General features: G+C 34.5%; 1 protein-coding gene across 1 annotated transcript; it reads right to left on the bottom strand.

Annotated features, from left to right (window-relative positions):
- Nucleotides 1-2,187: 2,187 nt before the first annotated feature.
- MED6 (mediator complex subunit 6) lies at nucleotides 2,188-18,475 on the bottom strand. The gene is made up of 8 exons (XM_051977684.1): nucleotides 18,367-18,475; nucleotides 12,894-13,053; nucleotides 10,867-10,958; nucleotides 8,686-8,768; nucleotides 8,267-8,375; nucleotides 6,486-6,601; nucleotides 3,486-3,513; nucleotides 2,188-2,602 (listed from the first exon to the last, which is right to left on the bottom strand). Exons 1-8 carry the CDS (start codon nucleotides 18,386-18,388, stop codon nucleotides 2,472-2,474), a joined length of 741 nt encoding a protein of 246 aa, XP_051833644.1. The 5' UTR covers nucleotides 18,389-18,475; the 3' UTR covers nucleotides 2,188-2,471.
- Between the last annotated feature and the right edge of the window lie 1,297 nt (nucleotides 18,476-19,772).

The raw sequence follows: 19,772 nt of genomic DNA, 5'->3' as shown, positions 1-19,772 counted from the left end.
CAATCATTTTTGAAAGCAATTTGAAAGTATAATAAAAAGTCACAAACCTGGGTATAACCTTTATTGCTACTAGGCTTATGCCATCAAATAGATCAGATCCTGAGGGAAAGTATCCCTATGTCCAAAAATATTAATTGCAGCAATTTTTGTTGTAGCAAATAGTTGGAAATAAATTGGTGCCCATTTATTGAAATATATGGTTAAGTGCCACTACTGAGTCTGTATCCCAAAGAAATCAAAAGAAGGAAAAGATTCCACATGTGCAAAAATGTTTGTAGCAGCTCTTTTCGTGCTGGCAAAAAGTCAGAAAATGAGTAGATGCTCATCAATTGGGGAATGACTGAATAAATTATAGTATATGAAAATAATGGAATATTATTCTATTAAAAAAAAATGAACAGGATGATTTTGGAAAGACCTGAAAAGCTTTACATTAATTAATATAAGCGAAGCAAGCAGAACTAGGAAAATATTATACACAAGATTATGCTATGATCAACTATAATGAAATTGCGTCTTCTCAGCAGTTGTGATCCAGGAAACCCCAATAAACTTGGGATGGAAAATTTCATCCAAACATAGAACTACGGAGACTGTAAATCAACAAATGATACGTTCACTTTTTTTTTTTGTTTTTTGTTTTTTCCAGATTTTTTTTTTCCATTTTGTTCTGATTTTTCTTTCCCAATATGATTCATAAGGAAATGTTTTTAAAAAATGAATTTATATACAGAGAGGACTGGCGAGACTTAATATGAACTGATGCTAAGTGAAATGAGCAGAACCAGGAGATCATTATATACCTCAACAATGATACTATTTGAGGATGTATTCTGATGGAAGTGGATCTCTTCGATAAAAAGAGCTAATTCAGTTTCAATTGATCAAAGATGGACAGAAGCAGCTACACCCAAAGAAAGAACACTGGGAAATGAATATAAACTACTTGCATTTTTGTTTTTCTTCCCGAGTTATTTCTACCTTCTGAATTCAAATCTCCCTGTGCAACAAGAAAACTGTTCGGTTCTGCACACATATATTGTATCTAGGATATACTGTAACCTATTCAACACGTAAAGGACTGCTTGCCATCTGGGGGAGGGGGTGGAGAGAGGGAGGGGAATAATCGGGACAGAAGTGAATGCAAGGGATAATGCTGTAAAAAATTATCCTGGCATGGGTTCTATCAATAAAAAAGTTATCAAAAAATATAAAAATAAAAAATGAATTTATACATGTAACTGGAGAAAATTAAAATAAATTTAAGAAGAATGGCTGAATAAATTGAGGTCTATGAAAGTAATGGAAAATTATGTCATAAAAAATAGAGGGATGGCATTACAGAAACCTAGGAATTATATGAACTGATACTAAATGAAATGAACAACCACAATGACTTAACATTAACATTGTAATGGAAAGTAGTTGTACAAGAATTGATATGATTAATGCAATGGGCAAATCATGTCATTAGATCAATAAGGAATCAAGACTTCCACCAAATTGCTGGATTATAAATACAAAATAAGACATTCATTTTCAGACATGATCAATGAGTAGATTTTTGTTTTCTGCATTATCCTTATTACAAGCTAGGGCTTTTAGTTTGAGGAGAACAAGACAAGTATGGCGATTGTGAATGGTAGTAATGCATTTAAAAAAAAAGGAAAAGAAAAATAAACAGAACAGATCAAAAGTAAGTTCAGGAGATAGAGGTAAGTAGTGTTAGAATGATCATATTAAATTTGAAAAATATTTTTAAAATTCATGCTGTATCTAGTAGATTCATGGCTTCACATACATTCCTCCTCTTTTAATGTCTGGCTTGTACGTAAAAATATTCATATTTGTCAAGGTTTTAATATAAAAATTTTAAAAGAAAAAAAAAAAGGGGGAAACAAAGGCTCTTCATGTCCATCCCAAAGTGGGGGGTGGAAGTGAAGAAAAATAAACAATCTTTCAGAATCATTTAACCTAAAACAGGTCACATCCTTAAACAACATATACCTCTTCCATAGTAATACCAATAGTAATAATGATATTTAAGGTTGTAAAGTAAAAAATTACTGGATGATATACTATAAGATAGGCAGTGAAAGCTAGCTAGATGAAGATTCAGATACTCAGAAAGTACCACCAATTTACCAATGAAGGAGTAAAGCAAACAAAAATGTCCCAAATCCAATATTCTATAAAGTTATTTTATTTGATAAACACATACACACATTTATATATACATAAAATTGACGTGGTAAAGCATATAAAAGATTAATGAAAAAAAAATCTAACATACAAGGAAGGGAGATGAAATAAATCCTTCCTAGGAAACCAAAGCTTTTTATTAAAGAGAAATTTGTAACAAGGGATTTTAAATCTTGTAATTATATAAAGTCTTTATAGCCGAAGTGTGATATCACCCAGAATAGGGAATTTTGTTTCTCTTTGGTGCTGGGAAAACAACAGCCCAACATTCATTGTAGTCTCATTCGTTTCTCAGGGGGACATTTAGTGCTGGTTGTCTGCTGGACATTTTTGGGTGTCTCTTTTTCCTCTGTTTTTATTGCTTCAGGTATGGGTTCTGGCTCCTTCTTGGTCTGATCCACTGATAACAAAAACACCATGTTGAGGGTGAGGCTAAATTTTTAAAAAATGCTTTCTAAAAATAACTATCACAAATAACACAATCCTTTTGTAGGGACAAGGACAACAAAATTTTAGCATCCACTTAAATTCCCTAAATACTGAGATCCTGCCCTCCTACTTTTAAAAGCCCTTGCGATCTAAAGGTAAGTGTAACAGAAAGAATTCTTTATATGTTCTTCAGAACCCAACTGTTGTTAAAGACAAAAAGATGTAGCATTTTTCTACTCATTTCAAGTTTTATTCTTTCACTCAGATCTTTATATAAGTGTTACAGAGTTCAAAAGAAAACTAGAACATTTTCAAAATGCATATATATGCATTTTATTACATGTTGCATATATAATACATTATATATAATGTATTTTTATTTATATGTATGCATACATATGCACATCAAATAAAAATCTCATATACAAAGATATCTGTAATTCATTCTGCAGACACCAATACCTCTACATTAAAGAAATGTTTGAAATGCTTCAGTGTCACTTTCTTGACAATTTAGAAGACCTTAGATATAGGAAACAATAAAATATAGTAAGTCTACAAGGACAACGTGCCTAATTCATTCTATTCTTATATAGCCTACAGTCTTTTTTTTTTTTTTTGGCTGAGGCAATTGGGGTTAAGTGACTTGCTCAGGGTCACACAGCTAGGAAGTGTTGAGTGCCTGAGGATTTGAACTCAGGTCCTCCTGAATTCAGATCTAGTGCTCTATCCACTGAACCATCTAGCTGCCCCTATAGCTTACAGTCTTATACTTCAACCATCAAAAAAACTATTAATGAATAAAGTTACTTTTTTTTAATTTTCAATTTTCTAAGAATGTTAGATGTTCATACCTGGGACAGGCTTTTCTCCAGGCTTTTGCTGCAACAAGAGAAAAAGACAATTTATTAATAACAACTCATTGACTTGCAGTATAAGATTTATCAGGAATTTTTTTTGGGGGGGATTCAGGAGTGAAATATTGAATAGGATCAGGAAAAAACAGATATAGAAATATGGGAGGGAAAGAAGGAGGAAAGGAGAGAGGAATACAGAGAGAGAGAGAGAGAGAGAGAGATTGAACAAACATATAAGAGCTGTCCAAACTGTCTTCTTCCTTTAGCACACTTTTCTTCTTTAGCACTAAATTTTTCTATACTATATCTGACAAAAAACTAAAGGTAGATCAGAGAATCAGAGCAGAATTGTCAAACATCAAATTCACTGCACCAAAAATAATCCCAACCCAACATGAATATGCCTAATTAAAGTCCCATTCTACTAAAACAGAATGGAATAATGGAGACCAAGAAGATTCTTGAGGTATTCCTGAGACTGTCCTTTACAACTACTTGAGGATATCACTCATTTAGTAAATATTTAATAAGTGCTATATACAATACATGGCAGTAGATGATGAAGACACTCCCTGGGTTCAAAAATCTTAAAACTCAGTAACAAAAAAAAAAGTACACAGATAAGTATAAAATAATTAAGGGGAAAACATATGCATATATTAATATCATACATTGTTGTGAAATCAGATTAATTAGAAATTACTCTGTGTGTTTGAGAGAGAAACAGAGGTTTGGAGATAGAGCTTAGGGAAGACATCAAGGAGGCAGAGGACTTTCAATAACAGATTAGAGTTTAGATTTTGATAAACATAAAGAAGCTACTGAAATTGTTTAGGTTGTGAAATAATTTGACTATACTTACATACCAGTGAAAATCAAACTAATAGCTGTATGAAGGATATTTGGATAAAAGGAACATGGGAGGAGTGAAAGATGAGAAGCTGGTACAATATTCCAGTAAAAAATTATTTAGGGCCTAACCTAAGTAGTGGAAGAAAGGAGACAGTGGAGAGGCTATAGGATTTTATAAAATTCAGGCTTCCTCATTCACATGTGAGCACTAACTTACACTTCTCCAGCCTTTTCTCATATTATTTGCCCCAATATACTCGACTCCATCCAGCTAAGCTGCATTATTCCCAGACTCTTGAATATGATATGCTTTCCCAAATCTGCTCATGTAGTTTCCCACCTCACTTTGCCTACCAAATAAAAGTTCTAAGTCTAGCTTGGCATTCAAAGCTAAAATTTTTTAATTTCATCTTTGCTTTTCAAATTTACCTCTTATTATTTCTCTTCCAGCCAAACTACTCATTACTTCCCGAATTTGTCCTGTCCTCATTTGTCTTGTTTTGTGTTCTATCTTCCTCTTGTCTCTGCCACTCCCTCCTTCCTCCAATTCTACTAATGCCTATAATGCAACTCCCCCTTTTCTTGGTGGCAAACATTGTCATTTAGGTGCTGCTTTCTCCTTAAATTCTTTCCTGATAGGATTCCCTCCTTTAGCTAAAGTAAGCTTTCTCTCATTGGGATTTTATACAACTTTGCACCTCACTCATGTATTCATTTTCTAAGGAGTTCTATTTTTTTTCAGTATCAATAACTTTATTTTATTTTTTTAAATAATTATAACTTTTTATTGACAGAACCCATGCCTGAGTAATTTTTTACATTATCCCTTGCACTCACTTCTATTCCCACTTTTCCCCTCCTTCCCTCCACCCCTTCCCCCAGATGGCAAGCAGTCCTATACTTGTTAAATATGTCACAGTATATCCTAGATACAATATCTGTGTGCAGAACCGAACAGTTCTTTTGTTGCACAGGAAGAATTGGATTTGGAAGGTAAAAATAATCCGGGAAGAAAAACAAAAATGCAAAGAGTTTGCATTCATTTCCCAGTGTTCTTTCTTTGGGTGTAGCTGGTTCTGTCCATCATTTATCAATTGGAACTGAATTAGAGTTTCTCTTTGTTGAAGAAATCTACTTCCATCTGAATTAAGTAGTTCTAAGTAAGAGTAGAGATGATGTATCATTCATCTTTGTATTCTTAAATCACAGCAGTGTGCCTTGGATATAGTAGGTACTTAATAAATATTTCTTGAATTGAATTGTTGAGAAGAAGCTGGAATGGTCCTCAACTATTCCACTCCAATTGGAGCGCTCTTGAATAGAGTTCTCTACAACTCTCAAAACTGGAGCAGAGAATGAATAACTAGGAAGCTTCTGAAAACTGTATTCTTGAAGTCACAAAGTATAAAGATGGAGATGAAAAATTTTGGGCCAATCGTATCTGATTATCTCTCTTGAAAACCTCCCTGTGCCTTTTTGTCACTGGTGGGTAAAGTCTACATAAACTCTCTTCCCCACACACAGATGTTAATACCATACCCAATTGTACTACATTTAATTTGTATATGCATACATAGTAAATTTGATCTACATTGTTACACTGTAGGCTCCCTGAGGGTAGATAATATTTTGCTTTTGACTTGGTATCTTCTGTGTCTAGCACAATGCTTAGAACAAAGTATATAATTCATATATATATGGAACACAAAATTCCTATCAATTCCCTTACCCTTCCTTAAGGATCTTTTCTTTCTTAAATATCACTTATACGCTTACTTTTCTCAACTCTGTTGCTTGACAACCTCTTCACCATTCCCATCCTATCATCATCTATTTCCTGACTCTTACTATATTCCTACAAATAATCTATACCTGGATAATAATCTCTTCCTAGATTTCAAAATTTCCACCCTTTTCATAATTCTAAGAGAATATAAAATGCCATTTCCTCCATGAAACTTTCAATCTTTCTGTCAACTAGGATTCTCTTTGTGGAAATATTATGTATATTATTTTCAGCTTTTTCCTCTATAGTCATGTGAAACAAAAATAACATACATAATAATCTCACCAATTAGCCACAATAGATGTTTAGAACTTACAGATTTCATATGAAAAAGAAAAAGTACCAGCACAAACTATTACCTGAACAAATTTGGGTGGAAATTTCTGTCGCAGATCTAGAAGTAAAGCATCTACACGCTGCCTCTGAAAAATAGAACTTGGTTCTTCTTTTCTTTTGGCTTTAGGTTTGGCTTTATCTACAATATAAAAAGTACAAGTTACATCACCATAATCAGATCAGAAACAGTACCTTGTATTTATCATATGAGAACCAAATACCATTTTATGGCTGTTCAATCTAATGCTTAACATAGTACTAGGCTTTCTTCTTAAAATAAAGAGTTTGAATAGCAACAGTATTTAATCAATCTATACAGGAATGCAGAAATAGATATCAATTATCCATAACACAATTCAAAAGTTTAATGAAGAAATGTTAATGTGCAAATTAAGTTTGAAGTGCTCAAAAATACTTCAGATTCAATACTAACCATAACCTATTAAAAAAGATGAACTTGAATGGTAGAACCAAAACATTAGTTAGGCTGGGGGAAGGGGCACGCACTTACATATACATATAATTCTAAGTCCCTTCTGTGGAATGTATCTAAAGGTGAAAACTGTCTTTAATATGGTTTATATCAAGAGCTGTCATTAAAAGATATATGTATATAATATATAATATATAACACACACACACAAGCAGAGGAATTGAGGGAAGACAGCAAGTGGCTAATTGTGGGAAATGAGGAAATCATATCTGACTCCCATCTTGTGACTCAATTCTGGGGCTAGTTCAGTTCCATTTCTATCCAATGATGTGTCTAATCCAAATTCTATCTTGTGATAAAATTTCTTCAACTGTAGTAACTAGGAGGAAACCTTAGTGGACTACTTGAACTTAAATCTGTATGGCTGGGTAACTGGACCACTTAACCTTGTTGCTTGGGAGACCCTTAACTAATAATCTAGGTTATGCTGACCAGAAACATAGTCAAATTCAAAGATTGATGGAAAGAATACTTGCACAATATGTCCCAAGCAACCCATATGTCTAATATAAAAATTGGTTTTGTATTGATAATTCAGTTCTAGTTTCCATGTTCCTTTAATTGTTCATAGATACTTAAGGGAAATGGGACACCTATCTCCCCCTCCCAACTTAGAAAGTCCCTAACTTTTCTCTAACTAGAAATAAGTTTACCTAATGCTGTACTGTTTCCTTGTAATTAACTGGCCTTATCTTATTAACTGTTTTTAATTTATAAAAGCCCATCCCTCCCCCATATTTGGAGTTCAACACTAAGCTGAGGAGGTCTGCTCCTGTATGTTGGGCAATTGTCATGAAATGATTAATAAATCAATATGCTCAGAAGGTTTATCCTTTGTTTCTCAGTCATTTCATTTTTTACCCACTACACATTTTCTGGGTAAAAAGAGGAAATGTCAGATAGAAATTATGTTCACAGGTAGATCCCCTATTTGTTTTGTGTGTGTGTGTGTGTGTGTGTGTGTGTGTGTGTGTGTTGTTCTTTCCACTCTTTTAGAGCTGATAATCTACCACTTTGCCTTTCATTTACAATCTTTGGATCTAATAAGCATAAGTCTCTAAAACATATCTCTAAGATTTCTTTTCAAACAGTAAATCAAACCACATTTGAAATGATAGAAATTACTATTCCTATGGTTCAAATTAGTTCTTTCATCAGTTTCAGTTATGCCTTTTTTTTTTTTTCTTAACTCTGTAAATACTTCTCCACAGGATGGGAAAGATATATCACAAAGTATCCCTTATTCTTTATTATTCTCAAAGACACAGCATTTGCATCACATGCAAAAAGTCTTGAATTTGAATGTCCTACCTTGTTCTTCCTGATCTTTGAAGTGCCACCAGTACCCTTTGGAAGGGTGGTAACGACAGTATGACATAGCTTCATCAAAAGCTGACTGAATTCCATGCACAGCTGTGAGCTTGAAAAAGAAGAAAGTTTTGAGTTTCTCACTGGGTAAAAAATTACAAGAATAAAAATACATTATTTTCTGTGATTCACAGAAACAACAAAATTACATGGCTAGATTTGTGGTATACATTTTGAGAAATTTTGAGCTCAGAATATAGCTATCCCTGGTCAACATGGAGTTCAGGTTTCAAAAGTAAAAGTTCTTAGACAAATTTGTCAGAGAGGAAAAATATTCATTTGTAGTTAAAGAGTGTTCAATTCATTGGTTTCCTTTCCTGATCATTCATCCCAATTCCAAACTCTTACAAAAGGGTTCTTACCACTCTAGAATTTATGACTGATCCCAAATCCGGTGCCTGATAAATTACTCCAGCAATGATATAATAATCAGCTAATGGAATGACTGAAACAATAAAAAAGCATTTCTGAAATTTGAGTCAGTAAATACATGACATTAGAAATAAACACAGTGTTCATCATGGAGAAAAATATTTTATAACAGCAAAAATAGTTTGACAGAAAAGAAATGTGGGGAATCGCACAAGTCAATAACATGGATGGAAATTAAGAATCAAATTCCCAAACTTTTGGCATTCCTTAGAGGAACTAGAATGTGTCTTTAAGAGATCATTTTCTGGACAAATGGACCAAAAGCATCTTGCTTGCTACATAAAGATTAGTGCAGTTTTAAGACTTTGGGGATAACGCATAGTCAGTTGATGCTCAATTAATAGTTACTTATTTTTCTCTAGTTCCTTCTATGAAACAAACTCTTCATTAGCTTTGTTCCCCACTTTCTTTTCCATTTCCTCAGAGCAGTCTTCCTATTCAAGAAATCACCATATCCCTATGGCCTATTAGCCATCAAAACTAACAACAACCAACCATTTCCCCTTTTTGAAGAGCAGCACCTTTCATCCTTCTTCAGCTCCTTTTCATTTATAGTTTTTGCCCATTAAAATGTAAGTTCCTTGAAGGGCAGGAATCTTCTCATTTACTCATTTGCTTGTATTTTTATCCCCAAGAAGACAGAAGTTTGAAAGAGATCTCTGAGATTATCTAGTCAATACTCTCAAGTTGTGGTACTTGAAATAGTACTGTGATATAAGAAATTATGATTATGATCAATAGAGATTCAAGGGAATGTATACACAAAGCAACATAAGAACTAGAAAAATAATTAAAACAAAAAATGAAAATCAAGAGAATAAGACAACCAAAACTAAATGCTATGAAATTATAATAACCAAACCTGACTCCAAGGGCAAAATATAAGAAATTAACATCCTTGAATATTTGTACAAGTATAAGTTTATGAATTTGGATAAAAGGAGGCAAAAATGCTGCCCAAACCAGATTAAAATATAATTATTAAATGTTTAACAAAATAAATTAAAAATATATCATAAAGAATGTTAACTTGAGGTTTTCTAATTCAATATGCCACCTGCACAAATCTAACACTACTGGTATATACCACTGCACACAATAGCAGACTTAGTTATTGTATTGAATAATTTTGCTGAACTGTTTTTAACTCCTTTTTTAGTTTTTGTTATAAGAGATGATTTTCTGGGATAGAAATACTTGGAATGTATATAATGTAGTAACAAAAATTTATTTTTAAAAAATCATAATTAAGTATAAAGGTAGATATAAAATCTAATTAAGCATGTTTGGAGTGATTGAGACATCAAATTCCCATGTTTATTATTAAATGAAATAGTCTAAACAGCTATCATTAAAACATGGAAGATGGACTCCCAAAACCAACCCACACTAAAATCATGGTGAGCTATTCTTCTAAGAATAATTATAATCTTACAGGAAATAATAAAACTTTTTCCTAATATTTAGCAGATATAATAGTTCTCAATATCACAAGCTAACTATTTAGGTTTATTAGATTGCCCTTAAACTGAGAATACAAAATATGACATGAATTTTAGTTTGTCATATATTGTATCTAGGATATACTGCAACATAGCCAACATATAAAGGACTGCTTGCCATCTAGGGGAGGGGGTGGAGGGAGGGAGGGGAAAAAAATCGGAACAGAAACGAGTGCAAGGGATAATGTTGTAAAAAAAAAAAAATTACCCTGGCATGGATTCTGTCAATATAAAGTAATTATTAAATAAAAATTAAAAAAAAAAAAAGAATTTTAGTTGGTTTGATTTTTTTTTAATCAACTAATGTCCCTATTACAATAAAGACATCATTTCTCACAAACATTTGAACCCATGAACATTAAGTTTTTCCTTGCACAGTTGACATTTTGCCACTAGAGGGCAATCTGTGTTTTTTTTCTGAAAAAGTCACATGGGATATAATTTTAGGAAAATAAAAAAATATTTATTGATAATAAAAATTATTATTGATGATTATTGTTTTTAAAAATTATTGGATTCCCAAGAACCTAAAAGTGATTAAAATTAACAAAAGGAACCTGGAAATGGGAAAAGGAAATTAAAAAATGGTTTAAAGTGCAAATCACTTACCTTGTGTAGAAGATTGCCGCTGTTGCTTCCGAATGATGAAAAGAATGGGTTCTTGGGCATGCAAAAGGATGTACTCTACTCCAACCATTTGACTGAAAAACAAAACACTGGGAATCAAGAAATCTATAAAAGCTATTTCAAAATTTACCTTATAAAGTTATCAGTGTAGGATAATATTTATGAGATGTGAAAGGCACCTATATTAAGGAAAACACTTCTGTAATTTGGTGGACCCATAGTTAAAACTAGGATTGAAGTCCTAGGTGATATCTCCTGATGAAGTCTTATAATGAAAAAAATCATCTTCTATGAAAATTAAGTTTAGGCAGAAAACAATGTCAATCAAAAAATCATAGCAAAATGACAAGCAAAATTTTAGGCAGGAAAGCAAGGGATTAGAGATGATGTAAGCATGGAGTAGCAACAAAAGCAAACTAAGGGTCCTATATTTTGTTTACCTGGAATTGAAAAATTTGCCCAAAGAACATAACAAATGTTTGATTATGATGAATTATGTTGAAAATCACTAGTAAGTTGTTTAATTACAAGTAATAATTATTTACCTTACAAAATGAGTTTTAAAAAATATCAAAATAAATACTTTTTGAACAGCTCTCATATTTATCTGGCGAATGAAAGAAACAACACAATGTTATGTTATATCTTTTAAGATTTAGGAAAACCTTATGAACCAGTAAAAAACAATAAGCTCCCCAAGAGATTTAATTTCTCTTTTGATATATATATATAAAATCAATCTCTCTCTCTCTCTCTCTCTCTCTCTCTCTCTCTCTCTATATATATATATATATATATATATATATATATATATATAATACACACACACACACACACACACACACACAATGCGTGTGTGTGTGTGTGTGTGTATACACATGAATATATGCCACAAATAAATACTTGTTGACTGACTAATGAAAAATAGCAAGGCATGGCAGATAAAGAAAATCTTCATGACAGGTTCTAGGCAAATCACTTTACCTTTCAGTACTCCAGGCAATTGAGACTATAAAAGAACAGAGCTGCTATCAATCTTCATTGCTAAAGGGAGTTTTGTACACTAATGAAATCGTACACCAAAGATTTGAATCCTCATCCCAATTTTACTCCACTGGCCCCTCAAAAAATTCTAAAACAGCTTGCCTGTCTCTTTACGTTACATTAAAATGTATCTGTCTTTTCTCTCAAAAGAAATTTTGACTTACATAGTACTTATACATTAAGTACTTAGATGAGCATTCTTAAGACCTCAAACTAGCAAAAGTACAAATGGTATAAATAATGTTGGTTCCATTGTTAAAACACTTCCCTGTATCAAATTAACCAAATTTGCTGCCTGCCAGATTAAAGGTTTTGGAGCTGGACAGCACCTTAAGAATCTAGTTCAACCACCTCAATTTACAAATGATGTGAAGTTATTCCCCATTTTAACTGATGCAACAAATTTGTTTTATGGGCATACCCCACATAATGCAGCCCCAACAATAATACATTAATGTATTATAAACACATAGTCCCAATTTCCCAATAATTAATGCTTCTTTTTCAAATCTCCATCCACAGTCTAGGGGAGAGTGGTAAATAACCAATCAGAAAGAGCTGCTAGAACAGCAAGAGTTATTATTTCCTCCAGTGAAAGAAGTTTCCAGGCAAATAAAGACTTATCTCTCTGATCCTACTTTAGATTTTATAATTCAAATTTTAGTCATCCAAAATTGAACATACCATTTTTAATACTATTTGCATGGAGCTAACTACACTCTCTTTTATTTTTATTTAATGTTATGTTTTCATGGAACCAAACAGTCATATCAGAATACATCTATACTGGGAAATACACAGGAATTCTCTTTTACAGCTAATTTATCCCTGTCTTAATAAAATATGACATATTCTTTTTGACATTTATTTTTTTAATTTATGAGCATACAGCTATGTATGCTGAGCTACAGCAGATCAACAGTAGTTCTTCTTGTTGTCAACAATATTGTGTTCTTACAACTTACTTTAAATGCTCCAATGTGAGCCTCTGCATTTTGACCACTTCATTATTACAAGTCCGATCATAAAAAGGATTACTTCTTTCAGAGAAATAGTCAAGGACACTTCCACTGTTCAATATAGGGATCCAAGAACTGTCAACCCATGAAATTCCCAACAGGTTGTCTATGAAAGATAAACAGAGAGAGTACAATTAAAAAAAATGAAAGAAAGCAAATTACATATAAAAATCATCTTTCCTTCTCTTCCCATCAAGTCATACTCATCCTCTCACCTCAAATGAATAGAATAGCTTTAAAAAATGATATGGAGTTTTTTAAAGGCTTTATTGATGTCTTTTTAAGCATTGCATAGTTTTCCCAAGCCATCACATATTTTTAGCATTTTTTTTTTTTAGTAGAAAAAGGAGGGAAAAAATCAGCACAGCTGGCCAATACACTAAGAAGTCCAAAAATAAATATAATATTTAATCATCAATGGATCTCCTACCTCCACAGATTTGTTGATAGCATCCTCTCATAACATTTCTTTTGAGCATACTTGTTCTTTACAATTCTGCAACATTCACTTCTGATTGTGTATGTGTGTATGTGTATATGTGTAGTGTGTGTGTGTGTGTGTGTGTGTTCTCTTTCCATTTACATTGCTATAATCATTATGTACATTCTCTTTTTCTTGGCTTTGTTTACTTTACTTGGCATCAAGCAAGCCATTTAGATCCTTTCCATGCTTCTATGTATTCATCACATTCATCATTTCTTATAGCACAGTCATTACATCCATACACTGCTATTTGACTATTCATGAACTGACAGGCATATACTTTATTTCTAAATCTTTACTGTCACAATAAGTGCTGCTATAAAAGTCCCTGTGTATATAGGAACTCTCATCTTATCCATGGCTTCCTTGGGTTAAAAACAGAGTAATGGAATCTCTGGATCAAAGGACATATAAAATTTAATCATTTTATTTGCAAAATTTAATCAGTCAACAAACATTAAGCACCTAATATGTGCCAGGCACTGTGCCAAGAACCCAAGGGATTAAAAAAAAAAAAAAAAAAAAACAAAACCTTGAGACACTCCCTCTCTTCAAGGAGTTTGCAAACAAATTTATACATAACAAGCAATAAGGAGGATAAATAGAAAATAACAGAAGGAAGTCACTGGAATTAAGAGGGGTTGAGGAAGGCTTCCTGTAAATGGTGAGATTTCAGTTGGGAAGTCAGAGTGGTTAGAAGTCATAGGCAGGGAATCTTCTCACAATTCCTCCAACATTGACTATTTTAGTTTTTGTCATCTCTGCCACTTTGTGTAAGGCTGTAAGGTAAAGCATCAAGAGTTTTTATTTACCTTTCTCCTACTGGTGATTTGGCACATTCTTTCATGTAGTATTAATACTCTAAAATTCTTTTCAAAATCTATTTTCCATAATCTTTTGACTACCTACTAGGGAGTGGTATATATATATATGCTTTTACATATATATAACATGTATATTAGCTAATGTTTATATAGCTTAGATAGCAAACTCTTTACAAAGAAATCCAATGGAAAGGATTTTCCCCCATTCAAGTGCTTTGCTTTCATTATACTACGTGTATTTACTTTGTGTATTAACTTTCCAAGTTTCATGTAATCAAAGTTACTTATATCTTTCATTTAGTTAAGAATCTATGTTCCAGGGCAGCTAGGTGGCGCAATGGATAGAGCACCAGCCCTGAAGTCAGGAGGACCCGAGATATATAGTATGATTCTTTAATATTAAAGTTACAATATGAAAATATATGACTACTTGCATCCTTTTATTATCTCTTCCAATATGCTGGGGTTTACCCTAGTTAAACTAAAATCTGCTTTCCTTCTCTGTGAGACAAAACTATAGGCCTCCTTTCTTCTATATAAGAGCCCTTCTTTTCACCAGGCTAAACAGCTTCACTTTCTTCAAAGATTTTCTAATGTTTGCATGGCATAGTCTGTAGCCTTTCTTCCTTCCCCTCATCCTTATCATCCTTCTCTGAACCCATTTCAGCTTATCAATGTCCCTCCTAAAATGTGATGCCCATAACTGAACTCAATAAATGAAAAGGATAAAAGCAGAACTATCACCTCTCTTAATGTAAACACTATTATCTCTATGCAATCCAAGGCTACATGAGCTCTTTTTGGTTGTCATATATCACACCGCAAATTTACAACGTATGCATTTTATTAAATTCTCAAGTTTTTCTCACCTTAAAATAGCCATCTTGCCACACCACCTCTGTCTTGTACACTTAACCTGATTTTTAAAAATTCAACTGTAAGACTTTACATTTATCCCTATTAAATTTCATTATATGGGATGATCAATTCTGATGGGAGTGGCCCTCTTCAACAATGAAGATGAACCAAATCAGTTCCAATAGAGCAGTAATGAACTGAACCAGCTACACCCAGGGAAAGAACTCTGGGAGACGACTATGAACTACTACATAAAATTCCCAATCCTTCTATTTTTGTCTGCCTGCATTTTTGATTTCTAATTGTACATTATTTCAAAGTCCGACTCTTTTTATACAGCAATGGACATGTATATATATATATTGTATTTAACTTATATTTTAACATATTTAACATGTATTGGTCAACCTGCCATCTGGGGGAAGGGGTGGGGGGAAGGAGGGAAAAAGTTAGAACAAAAGGATTTGCAACTGTGAATGCTGAAAAATTACCTATGCATATATCTTGTAAATAAAAAACCATTAAAAAAATTTTCATTATATAGGATTTGCCTCATTTTTTTTTTAAAGCTATCAAGATTAGCTAATCCTTTCAGCATCATGCCATCTACAATTTTAATGCCATTTATATTTTCATTTAAGATACCAATAAGATTGTGGAAAAGAACTTGGTCTAACTCATATCTCTGGAGTACTTCACTACAGAATTCTGTTCAATCTGACTGCAAAGGATACAAATCAGCAATTACAAACATGCTAACTCCTCCAATCCCATTCTGTTGAAATGCTGGAAATTTACCTTGCTCCTAAATTCTTGAACTGACTCCTTAAAGCAAATGTCTGGAGTTCTGGTGTAGATAAAAAGAAGATGCATTTCTTATATTCTATATATCTGTAATGTATTGTGTTTGGATTTTCCAGTTAAGAAAGGTCTGGCTGACAAGCTAGAAAGCTTCTAGAGGAGTACAAATAGGATGGTAAGGCTCTTGAGACTACATCATATGAGAACTGGGATTGCTTAGTTTTAAGAAGAAAAGAGTAAATGGAGATGTGATAGCTATCTTCAAATATATGAAAGGTTGTCACGAGAAGTCTTCAAATATATGAAGGGTTGTCATGAGAAATAAATAAATGACCTATGAATCAGGTACTGTGCTCGCTCTCTCTCTCTCTCTCTCTCTCTCTCTCTCTCTCTCTCTCTCTCTCTATATATATATATATATATATATATAGTCTTCCTGATAGCATATCCAGTGCTCTAACCATTTTACCAACCAGATTCTCATACAATTTTATGATTTTAGACCCAGCAGGAGCAGGGAAAATGGTAGTAAATTAATATATAACTAAAGCTCCTATTTTCAACAAATGTCAAGAATAAAAATCATCAAATAATGTAGCCACAGGGCTGATTAGTTAAGTCACAGAAAAGCCCAAATCCTGGGTTTGCTCCTGTCGTGGCACATTAACTTTGAGCGTTCCATAAATACAGAATACATCCCTAAGTGGCCAACTATTTGCCACTGCCTGACCCCTTGTTAACAAGAAAAATAAGATGAGAATGGAGAATATAACATAAATCATACTCACTGGAAAAATACCTCAAAACATATGCCTCATTTTGAGGGGTGGGATGGAGAGTGGGGGGTGTCAGAATTAGTTATAATATGTATTGTTGTTTGTTCTTTGTTCTAGAAAAAGGACCATGACATCAGAGAGATAATGCCATGACATGTGAGTTGGATTTACATGAGTAAGAGCTATGCAAAGTTACCTGTCTCACTTTCCTCTCCAGAGCCATCTATGTTCAGAGGCAAGATACAGATCAGGATGATTAGAGATGGCCCAGGAGAGATCTTGGCCTTTGTAAGCTAAGGTCTTTAACTGGTCTCAGTTCAAATGAAACAATGCCCATTTAGTGATTAAGGCTAGGTAAGAATTAAAGCAAAGAATGACTTCTTTTAAATAGTTTTAAAAAAAAATCCAATCTAGGAGAAGACCCTCAAAATTTCTGGCCAAAAGAAAAAAAAAAAAAAAAAAAACAATTGCTATTTACATTCACTCTGAGTCAATCAGGGCCAAAATCCAAAAGTATCAAGTGAGGCTGGCCCAGCAACCTGGCTCCCACTGATTGGCCAACAAGAAGTCCCAGCTCAATTCCAATTGCCCACTGGTATTTATATTTGCCCATGATATGTATAAGACAGCATCCAGGATACAAAAGTTTGGAAAATGAAGTGGGCTACTTATGTAGCAAGATCAAAGAATAATAAAGAAATAACCAGAGTGCTGAATGGGTACTCACATAATTTTAAAAGATCCAGAGGAAAGGTTGTAATACATGGCGTAGCCCTTCTCCCTGTCTCCCTTTATAAAAAGAGAGGGAGAAGGGTCCCAGAGTTTGATATACGGGTAAAACATGTCTGAGCTGGAGGTGAAAGGTTCTAAAGAAAGCCGTCTTCGTGAGCACCTGCTGAGGCTAGACCAAGAAAAAGGGCAGGGTCGTCATAACTCCAGGAAATGATACCCCCTAAGACCAGCGGATACACCATCTGAATAAATTTCTCACCAAATAAATTTCCCTTTACCAACCATCCTCAAAGATTACTTCTTTTTCCCTGACAAGTTGTCTCACTTAGCAATATATTATCTTGTTGGCATGTTGTCTCTCCCATTAGTGGCCGTTTTCTTTTTTCTTTTTTTATTCCCCAGCACTTAAAAGTTTGTTATTGTTGTCTGGACGTTTTCAGTGGTGTCCTCTCCCTGACGCCTTTTGGGATTTTTCTTGGCAAAGATTTTGGGAAAGTCTGCCATTTCCTGCACTAGCTCATTTTATAGATAAGGAAACTGAGGCAGCAGGGTTAGTTCATTTAAGCAGGGTCACATTAGCGCGAATTTAGGGTTAGGGTCTCTCAAGCTGGATTTGAACTCAGGTCTTCCTGACTCCCACTGCACACCTAGCTGCCTAGCGAGGCATATAGTAGGCGCTTAATAAATGCCTGCTGACTGACTACCGTAGGACGGTAACACAGACCCACCACGTCAGTTTTCCCTCTCGCTCTAGTCTCTCCGAAGCTTCTGACAGGTCATGAGCCGCTTCGGGAGACGAAAAACGGGAAATGAGTCCCGTCTCTCCTGTAACCAAAAACTACAGAAACGCAAGAGAAATTCGAGGAAAGCAGGGAGAGGAGAGGAGTAAAACTGGAGAACCCAATTAAGACTAGATACGAATAAAGCAAGAAAGCTTCCGTTACCTCGGATATCTACCGCCGCCATAGCTCTAGATTTACCGCAGCCTTCTCCCACTTCCGGCGCGAAATTTACGTCAGAGGAAAAAAACCATAGCGTTCCGCGCCGGAAGAGGTCCTAGAGGAAGCGGAGGCGGGAAGGGGCTGGCCATAGAGGAAAGGAAGGGAAGGGGGAGGAGAAAGCAGGAGAAAAGCTTGCCGGGGAGGGGAGAAAGGAGGAGAAAGGGAGGGGAAAAGAGAGGAGGAGGCAGAGAAAAATAAAAGGCAGATGGATGTGGAGTGGGCTGGCTAGAAAGGAGGGGGAGGAGGAAAGGAAAAAGGAGAGTTAGGGAGACGTAAAGGAAGTAGGAGAGAAGCAGGACCAAATGAGGGGGAGAGGCTGGCTGGAAAGGAAGAGGAGGAGGAGTAGAGGAAGGGGAAAGTGAAGATTGCGGAAAATTAGTCTGCCTCGGATGGCTCTGCAGTCCGGTTATCTTACTCTTCTTCCACTCTGGTGCCTTGTAGTAGGCAACGTTATTCTAATTATTCCCATTTACGTAACTCTGGCTTAAGAGCCCGGGGAGATTCAGAGACAATTCCGCTTTCTCCCCCTTCCACCTCATTTTACATGGGAAGAAGTTGAGACGTAAAGATTTTAAGTCACATGCCGCATTCGTGTCAGAGAGGACACTATTTAGGACTATTAACAAATGCTAGGAACACTTTAAAAAAGTTTTGTCTGCATTAACCGACATTTTCTCCATCACTTTCTTCTACCTCTTTGGGACAATACGATGATCAAAGACAGCAGGAGGTGCCCTAAGCCTTGCCTTGGCTTGTCAAAAGATAGGGAAGTTTTAGAAACAGGGCAGGGCTGAATGGAAATGTGAAATACCTGTTAGACAGTCTAGAAAACCACTTCATATTTTGATATTGTAATTGGTCAGCAAATCTAGTAGAGTATTTAAATACTTACTGTTTACCAAGGCTCCTTGGAAGCTTTAGGGATACAAAGAAAGGCAAAAAACAGACCATGCTCTCAAAGGGATGTAACATACAAAGAACTATATACATACAAGTTATATATAGGATAAATTAGAAGTGCTCCAAGTGAGAAAGTACTAGCGTTAAGAGGAATTGGAATAACTTAGAAGGTGGGCTTTTAGCTGAGACTTCAGAGAAGCCAGGCCATGTGGGACTAGTAGTCTAGAAGTGGCCAGAGTCTAGAGATAAATGTATCTTGTTCAGTAAACTCTATGGAAAACAATGACATTGGATCATATAAAGTACATGGAATTTGTAAGGTGGAAGAAGATTGGAAAGGGGGAAGCTAGATTATGAAGAGCTTTAAAAGCCAAATAGTGGAATTTAAATTTGATCCTGGAAGTCATACAGAATCACTGAAGTTTTTGAATGGAGCCAGAGGGGTAGAA

The sequence above is a fragment of the Antechinus flavipes genome, chromosome 2, assembly GCF_016432865.1.
Source record: "Antechinus flavipes isolate AdamAnt ecotype Samford, QLD, Australia chromosome 2, AdamAnt_v2, whole genome shotgun sequence".
Lineage (NCBI taxonomy): Eukaryota > Metazoa > Chordata > Mammalia > Dasyuromorphia > Dasyuridae > Antechinus > Antechinus flavipes.
Note: the sequence above shows the minus strand (reverse complement) of the source record. Positions and strands in the feature narration are given on the sequence as shown.